General features: G+C 49.3%; 1 protein-coding gene across 5 annotated transcripts in view; it reads right to left on the minus strand.

Moving 5' to 3' along the window:
• The window catches only part of MTMR14 (myotubularin related protein 14), a 43,535-nt gene that overhangs the window by 20,184 nt on the left and 3,497 nt on the right, over positions 1-19,854 (minus strand). For 3 of the 5 annotated variants that reach the window (XM_082637782.1, XM_082637780.1, XM_082637784.1), the window contains exons 3-9: positions 15,256-15,364; positions 9,512-9,587; positions 9,155-9,215; positions 7,528-7,650; positions 6,475-6,548; positions 1,636-1,706; positions 983-1,057 (exon numbers count right to left, since the gene is read on the minus strand). In XM_082637782.1, coding sequence (XP_082493908.1) covers positions 983-1,057; positions 1,636-1,706; positions 6,475-6,548; positions 7,528-7,650; positions 9,155-9,215; positions 9,512-9,587; positions 15,256-15,364 — 589 coding nt within the window. The remainder of the gene's footprint in view (positions 1-982; positions 1,058-1,635; positions 1,707-6,474; positions 6,549-7,527; positions 7,651-9,154; positions 9,216-9,511; positions 9,588-15,255; positions 15,365-19,854) is intronic. The other 2 variants (XM_082637783.1, XM_082637781.1) reach the window with 1 other exon arrangement.

The following is a 19,854-nucleotide window of genomic DNA, read 5'->3' on the forward strand; positions in this document are numbered from 1 at the left end:
GAATTCTTCTTGGAGTGGACACTCGAGCCCAATCCTGAAGGCAGTGTGTCAGCCAGACCAGAGGAGGCTGGGAGGGCCAGCCAGGCAGAGGGAACAGACATGGGGAAGGCAGTGGGAAGAATGAGGCTATTTGTCCTGGCTGAAGCAAGTGGCAGGGGCACTGCTAATGGTCTGTGGGCGTGTACGGTGGGCTAAACATGGTAGAGAGACGGATCCATCCAGTAAGACTGGGGACCCTTTGGACTTCCTTGGTGGCACGGTGGTTAAGAATCCATCTGCCAATGCAGGGGACATGGGTTCAATCCCTGGTCTGGGAAGATCCCACATGCCGTGGAGCAAAAAAGCCTGTGTGCCACAACTACTGAGCCTGTGCTCTAGAGTCTGTGAGCCACAACTACCGAATCTGTGTGTCACAACTACTGAAGTCCACGTGCCTAGAGTCCGTGCTCCACAACAAGAGAAGCCACCGCAATGAGAAGGCTGCGCACTGCAACAAAGAGTAGCCCCTGCTCGCTGGAACTAGAGAAAGCCTGCGCACAGCAACGAAGACCCGATGCAGCCAAAAATAAATTAAAAAAAAAAAAAAAAAAAAAAAGACTGGGGACCCTTCCATGGCAGACGATGACAAGAGGAGAGAAGCACAGTGGAAATAATTTTAAGGTTTCTATAACCAAATCAGGTCAGGTAGCTCTGCACTTTCTCTGATGGAACACGCATTTAAAAGGTAAAATGAAAAAAGTCACTAAATCCCAGAGCTGGAAAAGCAAACTCCATGAGGTCCTCCTCTGGAAACAGAACCCCCTGGTGGATGCAAATCTTTTAGTGAGTCATGTTCAGAAAGCTTTGATTTTCTGGGCCAAGAAATCAGGAGAGAGAGTTAAACAGGTAAGCAGCTCCTCCTTTCCCAGGTCAGAGGTCACAAGCCAGGCCTTCAGGTGTCTGCCTGAGGGACTTGTGGGGCAGGCACCAGGGGTCCCCTCACCTGATACTGGCTCCAGTCAATGTTCAGAGAGCAAGTCAGGAAGTCGGGGATGCTCAGAGGGGCATCAACGTAGTCCTGGGGACAGAAAGACACTGTGAGATGCAGGCTGTCCACCAGGAGAAGCCAGGATGACCAGGCAGGTTGAGGCCCTGAAGCTGTGGCTACCACAGGCAGGCAGGATGTCCCCCGCCCAGTGCTCGCCTTCTCAGGGCCAGATGCCTGTGCCACCCTGGGAGTGACAGCTTAAAAATCAAAGGGACCAGATACTGCTGCCAAGTGGAGCTTTTCAGTTGGCCGTTTGAGTGTTTACGGCTGACACAGAGGTGATCAGCCGTATTCAGCCTCCGGCAGCTCCTGGGCTGCTCTCACCCACTGGGGAGGAGCTCTTCACACAGACAGCGGAGCAAAAATGAAGGACTTTTCCTACCTTGTCCCTGAAAACTCTTTTAAAGAAAGGGAGAAATTAAAGGGGGAGAGAAAAGTATATATGATGTACATACATGTACATACAAGGAGGAGAGAGAGAAAAATAATGAGACTCATTCAGGGAAGAGCAAAGAAAGGAGAAGGGTAGCTGTTTTCCCCAAGAAGATTACTAGCTGGTTTCCCTTCACAAACAGAAGACCCAAGCTGATGAATGTTATTGCTCATACCTGCTTCCAGTTAAAAATCAGCCCTTCAGCCATGTAATCCCGATCCTTATATTCCTTGAAAAATTCACAGCCTGGAAAAGAAGGGCAGAGTCATGACACCACCCTTCCTGGCCCAGTGTCCTGAGATGCCCCTGGGTGCTGGAGGACCAGGGCGGCCACCAGCGCACACACTCCAAAGTGGGCCCCAGCTGACACGAGTGGGGGCTGGACCGGGCAAGCGGGAGCCTCCAACGATCCTTGGGTTTCTAGCCAGAGACCTTCCCAATGAGGCAGCCCCTGCCTGCACACCTCTGTATCTCTCTCCATCCGTGCTCACTGGTTGTTGGTCACTTTTCTTTCATTTCAGGTCCCTTTGCCCTACAAGTCCCTGAAGTGCCAACAGCCAGCAAACAACAGCGCAGTTTACAACTTGAGCCCTGGCAGCACTTTCTCAGCAACTTACCTAGTTATGGAGGATCACCCTCCCTCCTGATACAGACACACTTCAGAGATATTGATGGTTCAGTTCCAGACCACCGCAATAAAGCAAACCACATGAATTTTTTGGTTTCCAAGTGCATATTAAAGTTATGTTTACACTGTATTATAGTTTATTGAGCGTGTGATAGCACTATGTCTAAAAATATATATATCTTAAATTTTAAAAATACTTTAAATAAAAAATACTTCAGGGAATTCCCTGGCTGTCCAGTGGTTAGGACTTGGTACACTGCTGTGGGCTCCGGTTCAATCCCTGGTCAGGGAACTAAGATCCTACAAGCCACACAGCACGGCCAAAAAAAAAAAAACCTTATTGCTAAAAAACGCTGACCATAATCTGAGCCTACAGTGAGGTGGAATAGTAACATCGAAGATCACTGATCACAGGTCAGCATAACAAATGGAGTGATAATGGAAAAGTCTGAGGTATTGTGAGAACTATCAAAATGTGACAGAGACATGAGGTGAACAAATACTGGAAAAATGTCTCCAACAGACTTGACACAGGCTTGCCACAAATGTTCAATTTGTAAAAAATGCAATATGTGAAGAGTAACAAAGCGAAGAGCAATAAAATGAGGTCTGCCTGTACCAACCTCGCAGGCTTTCAGTGAGGACCAAACATCGTAACATGAGAGAAAGGACCACGGACAGTGCCTGAAATGTGACAGGCGCTCAAGAGACACGTCCTTCTCCAACAAACCTCGCCAAGATGTGCTTTCTGTATCATTCACTAGAAAAACTATAAGAAATACCACCAGAGTAAGACCAGGAACAAAGAGAGGAGTGGAGGGAAAAGGGCCTTGGCAATGTTCCCAGCTTCAAACCTCAGCCTTTCACGTAGCTCTGTGACTGTGAACAAGTTAATTTCTCTAAGCCTTGATTTTCTCATTTGTAAAGTGGTTAAGGATGAAATGAAATAATACGTATAAAACAGCTGGCACAGCACTGGTACAAGTGGCACTCAGGCGACAGCACACTGGTGCCATCCTCATGCCACCGCTGCAGCGAGAGCCACAGTGCAGCCCTGCAGCTCAGCCTGGGGAGAACGAGGCCTGCACTCCTCTCAGTTCCTCCACCGGCACCAACACAAACTCCAGAGGGCACAAGGCTTTGGCCACAGGTCCAAGGCTGCTGAGGTTCCCAAAGGCAACAAAACAGTTGCCTGAATTCTGTCAAAGTAGCCACAGGCCATAAACTTTCACACGGAACTCTCCAGCTCCTCTTGGGACATGCTCCTATCTGGGGCCGCACCAGGGAAGAAAGCAAAGGTTCTTTCGTGGAGGAAGGTCTGGAGACTTAGCCTGTGTGTTCTGCAGACCTGGCTCTCCCCACCCCACACACTCCTGCACTCGAATCCCCCAGGCCTCACTGTGGACGGGGAAGTCGGGAATCAATCCTCAGCTCTAACACTTCAGCGGATTCTTGGGTGCCTCACTGGGAGAAAGAAGAAATATAAATATCAGACAGAGGTCCTGAGCTTATGAGCCTGGGCTTAGGAGGGACACCAATCATTCCTCAGAACTACCGTAAAGTGCTCTATTTTCTCAAACTTGAGCGCTTGAATCAACACTGCAGGCTCCAGGCCGAGCTCTGACCAGCATATAATGCAGAAGCAACTGACTGTGAGAAACGGAGAGAATTAAAACAGCCTCAGTACCCAGGGCAATGCCTTGACATTCATTACCTGAACGGGCTTCTGAGCCTGTTGAGAGGCAAACAGACAGGACCAAAAGTGAAGTGAGAACGGACGCTCACTCAAGAGGGAAACAAATTAGACTCATGCTGTGGAGTTTTTGGCCCCGTCTATCTTGGTGCCCTGAAGGAAGTGCTCCTAGAACACTTCTCGTTTTCAAGGGCTAGTCTAAGCCTAAGTTAGTCCTGACAGAGAACTGATACCACCGCAGTTCCTGTCTGGGCTTCAAAGTCATCAGAGGGCTCAACAGAGACCCCTGAAATGGCAGCAAAGTGCATTTCAGGACCTGGTCTGGATAACAGCAATTTTGTTACGAAGTGTAATAATGTACGCACGTAAAGAAATTCAAGAACATCAGCAGAGGAAGCAAGGTAATTAGGGTAAGCAAGGCAAGTGCTTCTCCTGTCCCCTCATCTGGGTGTGCAACAGCATCTCCTGCCACCTAGGCTTCTGGATTTTTACTGATGCCTCTTAATCTCCCCTCCACACCATACACAACTATCAGATGCAGTACATGATATTCTGGGAAGAATGAGGGACAAAAATTCACAGAGAGATGGTATCATCTTACCATTCTGGCATATTCTTTTCTTACCATTTTGTGTAAGCACTTTTTCTCTTACCTAGTTGAGATTGTAGTATTTAATTTTCTATCTTGCTTATTAGCACCTTAAGCATTTTTCTATGACGATGTAATATCTCATTCTACTATGGATGGCTGTACCATCGTTTACATCATCATTATTCTGATTAATGAAAACATTTCCCATGTTTGGCTGGTATAATCAGACATGATGAACATCTTCAGGCCCAAGCTGGCTGGATTATGGCCTAATGAATAACTGGGTCAAAAGGTGTTAGTTAATATTTCAGGAGTCTTTTAACAAGCTGCCCAACGACAGCAGAAAGGATATTGTGCTACTGTTCTGGAGCAAAACAATTTTTTTTCTTTTCTTTTCTTTTCTTTGTTTTCAAGTGTGGTGTGGTTTTTGTTTGTTTGTTTGTTTTTTTCTTTTTGGCTGCTGCCATGCGGCATGCGGGATCCTTATTTCCCCAACCAGGGATCAAACCCATGCCCCTTCAGTGGAAGTACGGAGTCTGAACCACTGGACTGCCACAAAACAATTTTTTCTAAGCCAAGTCTCACTGAGAAGCTGAATAAAAATAAAGAAAGCTGACGCCTGGTTCCTCAGCCAACTCAGTCCTCTCCCGTTCATTCGGCAGAGAGTACTTCAGTCTGGGGACCCCCAGAGCATCTCCTGAGAGTCAGGAGCCTAGTCTAAAAGCCAGCTTTAGAGCTACCTGAGGGCAGCTCCAGTGCAGACCCCCAGTGGGGACATCCCTGTCTTGACACATCTCTGACGCTGCCAAGCCCATGGCATCATCATCATGGTTCTGCATCTGCCGAAAGCGAGCCTCTCCTCCCATGTACCCATCACTCGGCCTGGTGTTGGCGAGCACCTGTCAGGGACAGGTCTGGCACTTCACCCAGAATAAGCACCATTAACCACATTTTATGCAGGATGAAACTGATGCTCAGAAGGGTTAAGGGACTTGTTCAAGGACACAGTGCTGGGACTGGAATGCACACCCAGCCCTACATGCCACCAAATGCTAAGCTAGCAGAGAAGAGTGAGGAGAGACCCTGAAGGAAGCCACTGTAAGAGAGCCAGGCCACAGGGGTCGTGGTTTGGATACCACCAGCTCACACTGATGAGGATGCCCTCTGCCCACGAGGCAGTGGATGAACTTGAGCTTCTAATGAGAAAGCCTCGTGGCTCTATTGCAACCTGGGGTCACCAGCCTGCTCTATTGGCCACATGGCTCCAAGATGAGGAGACAAGATCCAGCACAGGACTGAAGGCAGGTGCTACTGCTGAGGAGCAGGAGAGAGGTTTCAAGGAGGAAGAGTCCACTTTCTGCTGCCTGTTGACAAAGTTTGGTGCTGACGTTAGGGCTCTAATACCTCCTTGTACAAGCAGGTGCTGCCAGAAACAAAGCTTAAACGCTACAAACTGGACCAACACAGCTTCAGTATCCAGTGCAGAGAACACTGCCTTGGCCACACGTCGCATACAGTCTGTGCCAGAGACAAATGCAGCCAGCTGTGTGCTCACCACGGTGCTCTGTGACCCGGTGAGGCCACCAACCACGTGCAACTGGGGACAGAGAACTTACATCCTCACCACGGCCACAGCCAGCGCAGCACAGCTGGTTGCTGACACGGAGGACTCACGATGTCATTTCACACTGAAAGAGCACGTTAGCTGCACAGAGCACGCCGATCAACCTGACCTCACCTAATCCGCACAAGACCCTGAGCTAAGCCTCACCAACTTCCAGTGACACCTGAGAAAACCTGAGGCGGGGCGAGGCAAAGTAACTCGCTCAAGAGCGCAGTAGGGAGGACCTGAGCCAGGACTCCATTCCTGGGCCCCTCCCAGGGGAAAGCCCCCCCCCTCAACACACACAAGAACAGCGTCCTACCCTAAGGTGAGAGCCAAGGACCGGGAGCTGCACTGCCCTATGCTGAGCAACAGCAGATCCTGCCCGAGAGCTCCGGGGCATCTGTGCACCTAAGTGGCCAGGGCCTGAGGAGGGCCTCAAAGAGCCCCAGTCCTGGGAAGCCTGTCCCTTGACCAGACCCTGGAAAGAGCCCCTACCTGGATACGGGATGGAGAGGAGAGTGAAGTCGGCATAGCGCTGGGCTTTGTCCACCTTCTCGGAGGAGGTGACACTACAAGACAGGATACAACTTGTTACAGCATCACAACACGCGCACACCATTCCCCACAAGCGTTACCACAGCTCGAATGATCCTCCTGCTATAGAAACTACTGTTCAGAGTTAGGAATGATGCCCTCCAGGCGGCTTACTTAGAGCGACTAAGAAACGGGACTGCTCTGCCGCCTCTACCCCAAGTCACCAGGTGAGAGCTCCGACTCCCCTGGACACCACACACCTGCAACGAGACCTAAGCGGCGGAACAAGCTTCCCGAGAAGGCAGCACCGCCCCCTGACCTGCAGGGCGGAGTGAGAAAAGAGCAAAATAACAGAGACACTGTCCAAAAGGGGCCCTGGGGCGGACTCTCGCCTCCACCTTCTCTGGCATCCACTGCGGACACTCCCGGACAGCATCGGAGAGACGCAGAACTACTGTGACAGACAGCGGGATGCGCAGGTGACTGCAAACAGCTGAGCTGTAACAGCCTCAGGGTGGCTTATTTTCTAAGACATACTCGGCATAATTAAAAGTGGGTATTATAAAAAATAAACACTTTGGAAAAATTCCCCAAATTTCATCACCCTAACCCAGGTTCCATTTGTTTCTAATTTTGCCTTATCGTATGAAGATTTGTTCCATACAGGACATGAAAATTGAGTAAATAGTGATTTTTTTCGATCCACTTTAAAAGAGACTCTAACCTACCAGAGATGGCGCAGCGGCAGCAGAGCACACGTTCGCGACCCACGGCTCCCCTGGTGCTCTCTGCACCACCCTGAGCAAGTGACAACCTCTCCGGCTTCAGTTTCTCCCCTGCAAGAGGGGGACACTAGAACCTCCTTGCAGGGAGGGCTGTGTGAGGATACAGGGAGAGGATGCACGAGGCCTGACACGCGGTGTGCCCTTGTAACTGCTCTGTGCCATCTCCGACCCCACGAGCCTGTGAGCACAACGGCCTCCACCCACTTCGCAGGGGGTGCCCTGCACTCACTTCATGCCAAACTTCACCTTCTTGTTCTCCACCATCAGGTCACAGATGTATTTCACTGACAGGTACCGGAGCAGCTTGATGTCATACCCTCTGACCTTATCAAAAAGATGCGTGTCGGAACTTCTGAAACAAAGAGCCAGAGGGAGAAGCTGCACTGCACATTCATCCACAAAAGTCTGGGGCGTGAGGGGCGCGTTCAAGGAAGTCTAGTTTCTACAGAAGAACTTCTGATTCCCTTCTCCAGAAGACAGAGGGGAGGGTCAAGACAGGACAACCGCTCCCAGGGAAGGTGACTTTCTAAGAGATTATCCCGCTCTCTGGGACGCATTTCAAAGAGGAGCAATCTGCAGCTGGGGCAGGAAAGGGCTTTTTGGCACTGCTTGACTTTAAGCCAGAAGACTCAAGATAATCTCCGAGTTCTAAAAAGCAGCAGGCTAGTGGCTGATAGAGTCTTTGAGCCTCGTTAGAGTTTCCCTCTCTCCACCCCCCTCCCTTTCCCCCATTTATGACCGTTTATAGCCATATGACTTGCTCAAAATGTAACAGATTGAAACTTTCACTGGGAGATGGGCTTTTTAGAGCTGTTATCAACTGATTGTGAAATATGAGCAAGTGAATTCCTTCTGCTTAGAAGGCCTCTGAAGCAAGGAGGAAGATAAAGTTTTCCTAATCCCCAGGCTGCCTTTGGATCAGTCACACAGATAAAGGCAAAAGCAGAACGAATACACAGTCACTATTAATTTTTTTTTTCACGCCCACTGCTTTGCTGTTCCCGGCAGACCCCTCACCAAGAACAGTGCGCCCTGTGGAAGATGGTCTGGCTGGGGCAGAGGTCGTCTGATCCCGGGGGAAGGGCCAAACATTCTTGAGCACAAGCCAGAGCCACTGCTCTTGGAACTACGGGCAGAAGCCAGGCACAGCGAGATGCCTTTTCATGCACCGAGCCGTGATTTTGGGCGGCTGATCTGACTAGGGTGCTGGAGTGCATTCCAGAGACACTTGACACCAGTTAAAGACTTTCCATGTGGCACAGACCATGCAAAGGAGCTTTTCCAAAATATCCATTACTGCTGTTTTCCAAAACTATTTGGGAAGGAGAGAGGAAGAGTGGGAGCCAGCCTCCTCCCTGCCTTTAAGGGGGCCTGAAACATTCCTCTGTAGCAAGCTCCTTATGGCACCTATCACACAGCTGTGGAGCTTCTAGTGCCCACATCTCTCATCTGGGGACCACAGTCCTTGCTTGCCCTGTGCCTTGGGCCGGGTGTGCTGTGCATCACCTGGTAGGCCAGACGTCAGCACCCTGGAAACCGTGGGGCTTGAAGACACACAGATGTCTGGCCTGTGTTTTGGGCCGGGGGTGGCAGGAACCCCAGGGCTGGGGCACTCACTTTGCAGTCCTGGCGAGCACAGACTGCTCAGGTAGTCCATAAAGTCAGCTTCGGGTGAAGCTACAGGGTGGACTTCAACAACCCTGTTGCAGGGGCGTGGGCCTGGCAGCAGGAGGAAGGGAGCCAATCCACTCACCTGGACCACTGATGACGTCACAACTGTCAGTAGGAAAATGGCCACCAACGCTCAGAGGCCTGCCCCCAACCCAAGCCCAGACCCATAACCACCTGGCACTGACCGAAGCGCACAGTCCTCCTCTGTGACATCCTCTGCATCTGCCCAGGCGTCGTCTGCACCCCCTGTGGGAGAACCTGCGGTAAGCACCGAGGCCGAGGCAGGGGCTCTACCCAGGGGCTTCCTGACCAGTCTCCCCCCGGCTCCACCCCAAGGACCACACTACTGCCTCTCTCAGCACCCGACGCCCCACATGCCTGGCAGTCTTCTTCACCCCCAGCATCTCCTCAGGTGACGAAAGGAGGGCCCTTGCCCATCCCCCAGCTTGCTGCCCCCCACCTACACCACTGCAGCCCTAGGTGGCTATTCTCCACCACTGGGTTCCTGTTCTTAGTCAAAGATGGTGCAGCTCAATGCTCACCTGAGAAAATATAGTTGTAGCCAGTGCGTCCATACAGCTCCCCCCATCCAGCCAGCGTCGCTGACCTGCAAATATGCTGGGAGAGAAACCGCATTTTCAGGGTCAGGTGGTTTTCTGGAGTTTTTTGGTTTGGTTTTTCCCAGCCTTTCTTGAGATATAATTGACATATGACATTGTGTAAGTTTAAGGTGTACAACACGCTGATTTGATATGCTTACATATTGCAAAATCATTACCATCGTAGCATTAGCTAACACCTGCATCATGTCACATAATCACCATTTCTTTTTTTGTGGTGAAAACATTTAAGATCATCTCTCTGTGCAACTTTCATGTATCTAATACAATATTATTAACTATAATCACCATGCTGTACATTAGATCCACAGAACTTATTCATCTTACAACTGGAAGTTTGTACCCTCTGACCAACAGTCAGGTGGTTTTCTGAAGTGCACACAGTGGGGGGAACCCCTGGGGACCCTCCAGGCCAGGAAAATGGGTGCAGGAGCGCTGCCCATAGTCTTCACAGCAGTCGCTCCGAAGTATGCCTAGAATTTAACCTGCAGCCTCTGTCAAGAGGTTCTCTCTCCCAAACGAGAGGCCCCAGAGTGTCACTAACAGTAATGGGTAGAGTCAGTGGTCGTCACGCATGTACTTGGGTGAGATCTGGTGGTTATCACATGTGTTTGTGAGTATAGGCCTGAAACAAGTGCACCACCTTCCCACTGGATTTACACAAGCCCATGAGGGAGATGCGGCAGGCGGCAGGCACTGTTGCTGCTTCACAGATGAAAAGACGAGGGACGGGCGCAGGGAAGTGAAGTGATGCCTAAGGTCCCACAGAGGGGGTTGAGCTGGGATCTGATTGAGCCCACCTCCCTCTGGAGCCTGCGTGCTGACCGTCACTGGAACTGCTTAGCGCAGTGGAGGGCAACCTTTGCAGCAGGAGGGCCAATTAAGGGAGAAATGTTTGTTTTTTTTTGTTTTTTTTGTTTTTAAATTTTATCTTCTCTCTCCTCTGTATCAAGGAAGTGTAGTGGCTGTAACTGTGCTTAACTATCCTTTTACTCTTTCCTCATCACTAAGGAGCATTTCAAGAGCTAGAATTCTAGAAACCAGGCAATGGGCATGAACTTCATTATTTAACTTTAAGGCTGAATCTTTATAAATTGTGTTTGATGAGATCCAGGAGGAATGGGAGGAGGTATCTGGTGACCCCAAGGTCTAGTTACAGGCTGGGGGAGGCTGTGAGGGTGGCTGGGAGGTTACACTAGGCGGGGGGAAGGCATTTCTGAACGGGTCACGCAGCCTGGCGGTGTAAGGAGGTCCCTGGAAAACTACAGAATACTGCCCAAGGGGTCTCCTTCTCCACCCATAAGACAGGGGGAAAGAAACGGTTTTGCTGCTAGGAAAGGGGTGTGGTGGGAACCGGCAGGTCATCACCCGGCATTCTGAGGCAGTGGCAGCCTGGGGCAGGGGGCAGGTGATAGAAAGGCAACCTGCCACAACCCGGGGTGGGGTGGGGTGCTTTTCCAGTGCCAGGGGCAAGAATGCAATCGTGGGAGGGTTGTCCTGGAAGCCTATGAAGAAGGGCTCGGGCAGACATTCCTGCTGGCCTGAGCAGGATGCACTCTGCAGGGGCTGCTTCATTTTTTCTGGGTCCAAAAGCATTTTGAAAATCTGATGAAAATGATAAACTGTCTCTGGATAAAAATGTACACACCAGAGTTTACCTACATCTCCAAGTCCATCCATAGACCCATCTCCAGCCCCCGATAAGAGCCCCTACTCTGAAGAGACCAACCCAGTAATTAGGAACTGCAGCAGGGGAATGTCAATCTTCAGGTTGAGGACCCCCCAAGACTGTCACGGTAAGAAGGGAGGTCTGATTCCTGAAAGCAAGACAATGGGGGGTACGTGGTTTGAGTTTGACTGGCACATGTTATCATGCCCACCCTCCCCCATCATCCAAGCTGCTGGCACCAAATCTTGGTCTTTTTTGCATTACTGTTAAATCTTTTCAGAGCGGACACCCCCCCCGCTTCCTTAGCTGCTGAGCTCTGACTTCTTTTCAAGGCTCAGATTCTTCTTTCTGCTCAGTTCTCCCATCTCTTTTCAACCCTGTCTTTTTGGTAACTGAGGCAGACACACCTGGCACAGAGGACTCGTCAGATGGAGAAGAATGGGAGAGATGGCCAGCTCCCCAAGTGAAGCACCAACCTCTGCAGGAAGGTCCCGAGCCGGCACCTGGGGGAAGCTGCACCCCCAGGCAGAGTCTAACACCTGACCTTGCTCCCTGGCCTCATGGCTCCAAAGCATAACCTGCTATTTCTGTGCTTTAAGCTTCACTCTTGACTGAAAAAGCAGGATGTACTCTGAAAGCTCTCTATTTACCTAATTAGGAGTAGCCTCTAACTCTGCATGAGAAATACGGCTCTACAGGATATGCTAATGTAGTAACCAACTTTAGCACACGGAATAAAAGCAGCTGACCTCTGCTCCCCATCTCTTAAGGGAGGAGACAAAGAGAAAGATGACCTGTTCCAATTTTAATTGCCTAAAACCCAGATACACATGTTGGGGAAGAGAATGGCATGGGAGAACTGCTTACCCTTAAATGCTTGAACTTAGTTGCAAAAAAATTTTAGTAATATATCTCATTTAACCCAATATATCCAAAATATTACTATGTCAACATATAATCACTTTAAAAATTATTAATGTTTTACATTTTTTGGACTAAGTCTTCAAAATCCAATATGTATTTTATACTCGCAGCACACCTCAACTAGGATACTTTATTTTCAGCATTTAAAGGGAAACGTAGTCCTGCCCCAAAATAAAGTTGGGTTTAACCAAAAAAATCTACATTGCTTCAGCTATAAAATGGAAATTTTAATTGAAATGAAATACAACCAGACACTTAGTTCCTTGGCTGCCCCAGCCACACTGGACTGAATCTGCAGAGGAGCAGGAAGCGGGCACTTCTGAACGTACCTCCCCCTCCCCAGCCCGGCAGGATGTGCTGGTAGCGAACAGTGCTGTCACCGCACTGGCTAGGGCCTGCTGGGAGCCACGTCTCTGAGGATGAGATCCCCACCTCACAACAGAAGACCCTCTCCTGCCCTTCCGCATCTCCCTCTCAGCTGCTAGTTCACAGGTCAACCTTCCCCACTCACTGAGTTCCACAGGGACAGGACTGTCTTAGTCACCTGTCCCCCTAGAACCCAGCAGAGAGCCCACTACCACTTTAAAGAGCAGTGTCTTCCTACTGAGCTTGCACGTATAAGCTGGGTGGGCACTTGCCAGGCGCTGGGAGGACAGCAGCAAGACAAGGCCTCTGCCCTCAAAGGGATTACGGCTGAGAGGAGACAGCAGACTTGCAAACACAATAGGAATAAAACGTATATAAGGTGTTCGATCCCTGCTTGGGGAACTAAGACCCCACAGGCTGCACAGCCATGGCCAAAAAACAGAAAGAATCCCTCCAACGCTTCGCCCTCCCTCTGAAATGAGTTGCCTTGGGCTCTTTCTCCCAGGCCTGCTGCAATCTCACTGGACTAAGCCAGTCAATGTGGCACTTCCCAAATGCATTCCGGAAAGTCCCTTCCTCAAGGTCTGCCCAGTGAGAAATAGCAGACCTGACAACACTACACAGGTTCCTCTGCTTCAGGACTTCTCAGAGCCTTTCCTATGTCAGTGCACACTTACCGATGTACCTCTTGAATCTAGAGCTTGGGGGTCAGGCCAAATCTAGTAATGTGCTATCTCTCCCCCTGGTGTGACAGGGAATGCTTTGTACAAGCACATCCTTAAACTACTATTCTAGGGAACACACTGTGGGAAGCACAGGTTTGAGTATTTCCTATGTAATTTCTAGCAACAAGCACTATGCCCCACAGAGCAGTGTGTTATAGTCATTATCTAAACCGGAGCTCCCAGAGCTTACAGCAACACGAAACTTTCCAAAGGGGAAGAGGGAATAAATAGCTTTAAAAAGATCGATTTCTGGAACTTGACTTCCAGACATACTTTTCCCTAAAATCGACCTGTCCACGAAAGCCTGTGGTCAAGTCTCCTTTCCTACCCCCCTTTTCACATCCCCCTTCTTCCATTTTACGAAAGAAAGGCACAAAGGGATGGAAACAAGCCCTGTGTCTCTCCTCCCCACTGCCCTGCCCCAGCCCTCACCTGCGCTGGGAGCCGGACTATGGTCCGACAGGCACCAAGACCACAGCACATTCAGATACATACTGGACGACTAGAATAGAGAGCCTAAGGGACTTCCCTGGAGGTCCAGTGGTTGAGACTTCACCTTCCAATGCAGGGGGTGCGGGTTCGATCCCTGGTAAGGAAGCTAAGATCCCACATGCCTGGCAGCCAAAAAACCAAAACATAGAACAGAAGCAATACTGTAACAAACTCAATAAAGATTAAAAAAAAAAAACTCGTCCACGTTAAAAAAAAAAAAAAAGAATAGAGAGCCTACACCCCTGCTTCCCTCCCCTGCTCCAGGCTCTCTGTTAGTCCGTTCCTTCTGGATTAATCTTTCTCAAAATGCTATTTGCATCTTGTACTTCCCTGCTCAGAAATCACAGTGGCTCTCCCAGCAAACCTAAACACCTTGGCCAGCATCCAGCCTCCTGCGTTCAGTCCCTTCCATCCTCGGCTCCACCACGTACCTTGCGCTCCCGTCAGGGAGTCTCTCGGGCTTTCCGCGCCTGCCTTCATGCTCCCCCAATGCTGGCACCTGCCTGGAACACCCTCCCACCCTTCCTCCAAAGCTTGCTGCCTAGTCCCGCTCACTTAATGAGGCTGTGTCTGTCAGTCCACACTGCTGCCCATCTGTTTTGGTTTTTTTTATTTTAATTTTTGGCCACACTGCACAGCATGCAGGATCTTAGTTCCCCAACCAGGGATCGAACCCACACCCCCTGAAGTGGAAGCACAGGGTCTTAACCACTGGACTGCCAGGGAAGTCCCCAACTGCTGCCCGTCTTAAGTGGGTTCCTCTGACACCACACCATGTGGCCCTAAGCTGCAGTGTGGTAACTTGAGGGCATTTTGCAGTAAGTTTAAACCCCAGCTCTCTAGTTGTGTAAACTTGGGGAAGTTATTTAACCACTTTGACCCTTCGTTTCATCTGCAAAATGGGAATATCAAATACACCAAAGGATTATAAAAAGAGGTGAAATGAGACCATAGTGGGCAGCCAAATTAACAACAGTCACTAGAATACAAGCTTGATAAGGGTGAGGATTTTTGTCTACCTTATATGCTGATGTACCTCGAGGCCTGAACATGACACACATTCAATAAATACTTGGTAAATTATATGACTGAAAGAATGAACAAACAACAATGTACTTACTCATCTGGTCTAATCTATTCATAAACTTTTGATGTAGGCATGATTATTTTCCCCATTTTATAGAGGAAGAAACTGAGGCCTTGCACAGGTAGGAAGTAACAGAGCCAGGATCAGAACGTAGGCAGTCTGGCTCCAGGACACAGGGTGGGGTCCTCTGCTGTGACTGTCCCTTTCCTAATTAGACTCACCTTCAAAAAAAGTCATATCAGAATTGGTCTGTTTCTCTGGCCTGCTTCCCACCGCACCAGGCACCCAGTAATCACCCAAACTCGGCTGGCAAAAGCCAAGAACACGAGACTCTACACTTTGCATTAAGCCAGGTACCCCACGAGAGGGTCTCAGGGAGTGCGAGGCTACAGCGTGGTCTTACCTTGCCCTTGAAAAGGATCACTGGGCAGACAAACCGTCCTCTGCACCTGGCCGTCTTGCTGCGGTTGACGAGGTCCTGCAACTTGCTCACCTGAACGGTGCTCTGAAACCTTAAAAACGGGCAAGAGAGGTAGGTCAGTCTGCTTCTGCTTGAGTACTGTGTGCCCCATACTAGGGTGTGTGTGTGTGTGTGTGTGTGAATATTCATTCCAAATTTAATAAATGCTCAGATTCCTAAATTCTAGATCATGGGCATTCTAAGCTCTTCAAGAAAAGAAAAAAATGCTATATTATAGACACTAAAATGGAAGTCATCCTGATTTCAAAACCTTTAAGATTAAAAAAAAAAAGAAGTCAGCTACTCTGAAGACATGGTATTTAAAATACAGAAACATATATAGCAAACTGAATGTTGATTTTATCTAGGGTGTTCAGTATCTTACTCCAAAAGTAGTAAGACAATAGGTGTGCTGGGGACCCTCAGGAAATCATAGGGCCATTCTTGTCATCTTTCAGAGTGCAGGATAAGATGAAGGTTCACATTTCACATGGCCATGAGCCTCTGATCCCTCCCCAACGTTCCAGCTACCTCTAACAGTCCAAAAAGCCAACAGGGGAGGGAATGCTGGAGCAAAGGCAGTGAAAGAGAAGCTATTTGTGGCCTTGAGAAGCACAGTAGTTAATGCACTGGGTTTGGTAAGGGAGCTTCTAGAGAATGAAAAAAATACATTTAGAAATGAGCTTACGCAACTCACACATATTAAATCAGGTCAAATCAGCTGACCCCTAAAATAAGGGTCCACTCTCATAGCTTCACCCACTGATTCTTTTTTTCTTTTCTTCTTTTAAAATTTCTTGGCCGCGCTGACGGCATGCATGCGGGATCTTAGTTCCCCGACCAGGGTTTGAACCTGTGCCCCCTGCAGTGGAAGTGCAGAGTCTTAACCACTGGACCGCCAGGGAAGTCCCCACCCGTAGATTCTTAACAAAAGACTCCACATCAGCCAGTCAGGGCTTCTGGTTGCAAGAGGAACAGGAGGCAGGAAAGTTCAAGAGTGGGAAGCTATCCCCGCCATGCAGAGTAATGCCGGGTGACAGAAGAGAAGGGAGGGAAGACACTCAAGTGCCCTCCTTACAAGGGCTGAGCTTCCAGGCAGAGTCCAAGAGGGCGTTCATCCCTTCTACATCCCAGCTGTGCTAGCACTCCTGTGTCACCGCACAGCATGTGCACACAAATAATTGTTTCAGAATGAGTAAGTTCACCAACTCCTACACATCCGTGGTACCCTTGTAAGCGTATCTGGATGCTGCTGGCACCAATAAAAATACAGTCTTTTAAAAACACTGCTGATTTCTTAGTAGCCTTCATAGACGTTCTCAAACCAGTTACTAATAAAATAACTACTATCAAGTGAAGATGTGAAATTGAAGTTAAACAGCGGTCTTCAAATAAAAACCTGGACCAAGAGTTTGGTGATCATGGAAAGAGAACAAGGGGATAAAATAAGAGGACTTATACTTCCTATGGTGTATTCTTCTGTAAGGTCTGATTTAAGATTTTTTTTTCATTTTTATTAAACATTTTGTTTTAAATCACAGAATTATTACATCCTTACCATAACCAATTCAAACAACAAAGAAGTGACTACACATTTACGATTAAGATTTTTTCCTTTTTTGATGGAGGGTGGAAGGCTGGGGTGCCTCTTCAAGGTGCCCGAAGGATGGCACGGGCCAACCAGCCAGGTCCTAGAAAACACATGGCTCACTGAAAACCACGTTCTGCCGCCTTCCCCACACTCAGGTTCTCTATGAAATAAAAAGGCACCTCAGGGTTTCCCTGGTGGCACAGTGGTTAAGAATCCACCTGCCAATGCAGGGGACACGGGTTCAAGCCCTGGTCCGGGAAGATCCCACATGCCGCGGAGCAACTAAGCCCATGTGCCACAACTACTGAGCCTGTGCTCTAGAGCCTGCGAGCCACAACAACTGAGCCCACATGCCACAACTACTAAGTCCATGCGCCTAGAGACTGTGATCCGCAACAAGAGAAGCCATCGCAATGAGAAACCCATGCACAGGAACAAAGACCCAATGCAGCCAAAACATTAAAAAAAAAAAAAAAAAAAGGCACCTCAGAATGAAACAATGGCCTAATTAAACTCAGATGCCAAGATAATATAAAACTGAGCACACACAGTACTGCTCACAGTAGTCTCCTTCCCACCTTGTGGTGGCCTCCGTCCATTTGCACAGATGTGGTCAGCACCATCTGTTTTAACTGACTCTCACGGAGCTCACTCCAGCAGCTCTAAAAGCCTTGAAACTGCATTTGATTCTCCCAGGCTGAATCCTTCCATTCAGCAAACTCTCCACAAAACTGAGGGAGAGAACATGCCAGCATTTCCCTCTTAGAGGCTCTGGGCAGTCTTATCATGTGAAAGAAGGCACCTTTTTCTTGTTAGGCTAGCTGGTGCTTTATTTTCCTGGGTCCCCTACTCAAAGAACCAATTCAGTTTCTGTTCTCAGTGGTTCCTGTTTTTATTTTTGTTATCTCTTGTCCTCAGAATCTTTCCCTTACTGTGCTAAGCACTGGGCTGTGTCAGGCACCTGATACTCATATTTGAATGAATGAAAGTGAGCTTGTGTATTTATGTCTGTCTTGTGGGACTGAGCCCTTAACCTGTGGGATCTAATGCTATCTGTAGAACACAAGGCTGGCGTCTGAAAGTTAGTGGAATGGGAGAACAACTCCCCCACCCTACGCTCACACACGAGTTGGAATTAGCAAGTGCAGAACTTTAACCACTGTCTCCCAATGCTTCACCTATACCTGCCCTAATTCTGGCCTTTGTTACACTGTCATTGCTCACTGATTGGTCTGTGTTACCCACCAGATCTAAAGGTAGGGACTTCATCTCTCTGGTAGGGCCTCCAACTAGACCCCTGGGGTCTGCCTCATGGCAGCAGTTTGCCTCATTGACAAACTCATGCCTTTGTCGTTCAGAGATCCCCATCCAGGCTTCTATTCTCAGATACGGGCTCAACTGGGGAGGTTGGTTAAGAGGACCAAACCACTTCCTGAATCCAGTTCTACCCTGTGTAACTCGGTCTAATTAGTGTCATATTAACACCAAGTCCAGGCATGTGTAAAGAAGCAAAAAGTTCTACTTCTTCCCACCTGAACATGCACATACTCCCTTCTCTTTAACAGGCATCGCCCACTCAGTATCACTTTGAGGCCCTGCAAGAAGTGAAAAGTAAACACAAACTCCACGGGACTTCCCTGGTGGCAGAGTGGATAAGACGCCGTGCTCCCAATGCAGGGGGCCTGGGATCGATCCCTGGTCAGTGAACTAGATCCCACACGCGTGCCACAACTAAGAGTTCACAAGCCACAACTACGGAGCCCGCCTGCCGCAACTAAGGAGCCCACGTGCCACAACTAAGACCCGGCACAGCCAAATAATAAATAAAAACAAACAGGGCTTCCCTGGTGGCGCAGTGGGTGAGAGTCCGCCTGCCGATGCAGGGGACACGGGTTCGTGCCCCAGTCCAGGAAGATCCCACATGCCATGGAGCGGCTGGGCCCGTGAGCCATGGCCGCTGAGCCTGCGCGTCCGGAGCCTGTGCTCCACAACGGGAGAGGCCACAACAGTGAGAGGCCCGCGTACCGCAAAAAAAAAAACCCCACAAACAAACAAACAAACAAAAACAAACTCCACAGCTCCTCTAGGGTTAGGGATATACTGCAGTGGCCCTAGCCTGGGCGGCTAGACCCCGCTAGGCAAGATGGGAGCGCCGTGGTGGTGACAGAAAGAAGAGGCAGTCATACAAGTGCTCTGATCTACATTCCTTTTCCCAATACATTCTTTTCTCTCAGTGCACCCCACCACGACCTCATTACAGGGCACACTTATAGGTCTCCCATTTTACTCCTCCGCTTGAAAGGCTTCTCTGGCTCCCTGCGGTTCCCAGGCTAGAGCAAAGGTGAGACTCATCTAGGGAGCTCTCTGAGGCACAGATTCTGGAAATTGTGATTCAGGGGCCCTGGAATCTGTGATTTCAGTGAGTGCTCAGGGGGTACTAGCCCAATAACCACTAACACCCACAAGTCCACACGCCTGATGATCAAGACCATATACAAGCTGGTCCCTAACAAAGGACATTTCAGGGACACTCCAACTCATCCTTCCAAATCCAGCTGAAAGGTCTCCCCAAACACACACCAGGCAGAATCCACCCTTCTCCCCAGTTCGTCTGCAGCAGTGCTTCTCAAACCTCCACGTGCGTACGAATCACTGGGCCATCTTGTTATGCTGTGATTTTGATTCAGTGGCTCTGGAGCCCAAGACTCAGAACCTCTAGCCATTCCTGGGTGCGCTGACGGGCGCGCTGTGGGCAGCGATGGCCACTGCACTTTGCAGCACGCCTCTACCACAGCACTCATCATCACAGTGCTTCCACGGGGCCAGGCTTGCACGGATATTGCTGGCAACAGCTCCTGGAATTCCCTTAAAATCAACAGCAAGCAGGGAGCCTAGGGGAACAAACTTTGAGATCAACAAAAAGCACTTCCTAGAGCATCAGTGATTATGTA

This window comes from Mesoplodon mirus (assembly GCF_964341445.2).
Source record: "Mesoplodon mirus genome assembly, chromosome: 12".
NCBI classification, from domain to species: domain Eukaryota; kingdom Metazoa; phylum Chordata; class Mammalia; order Artiodactyla; family Ziphiidae; genus Mesoplodon; species Mesoplodon mirus.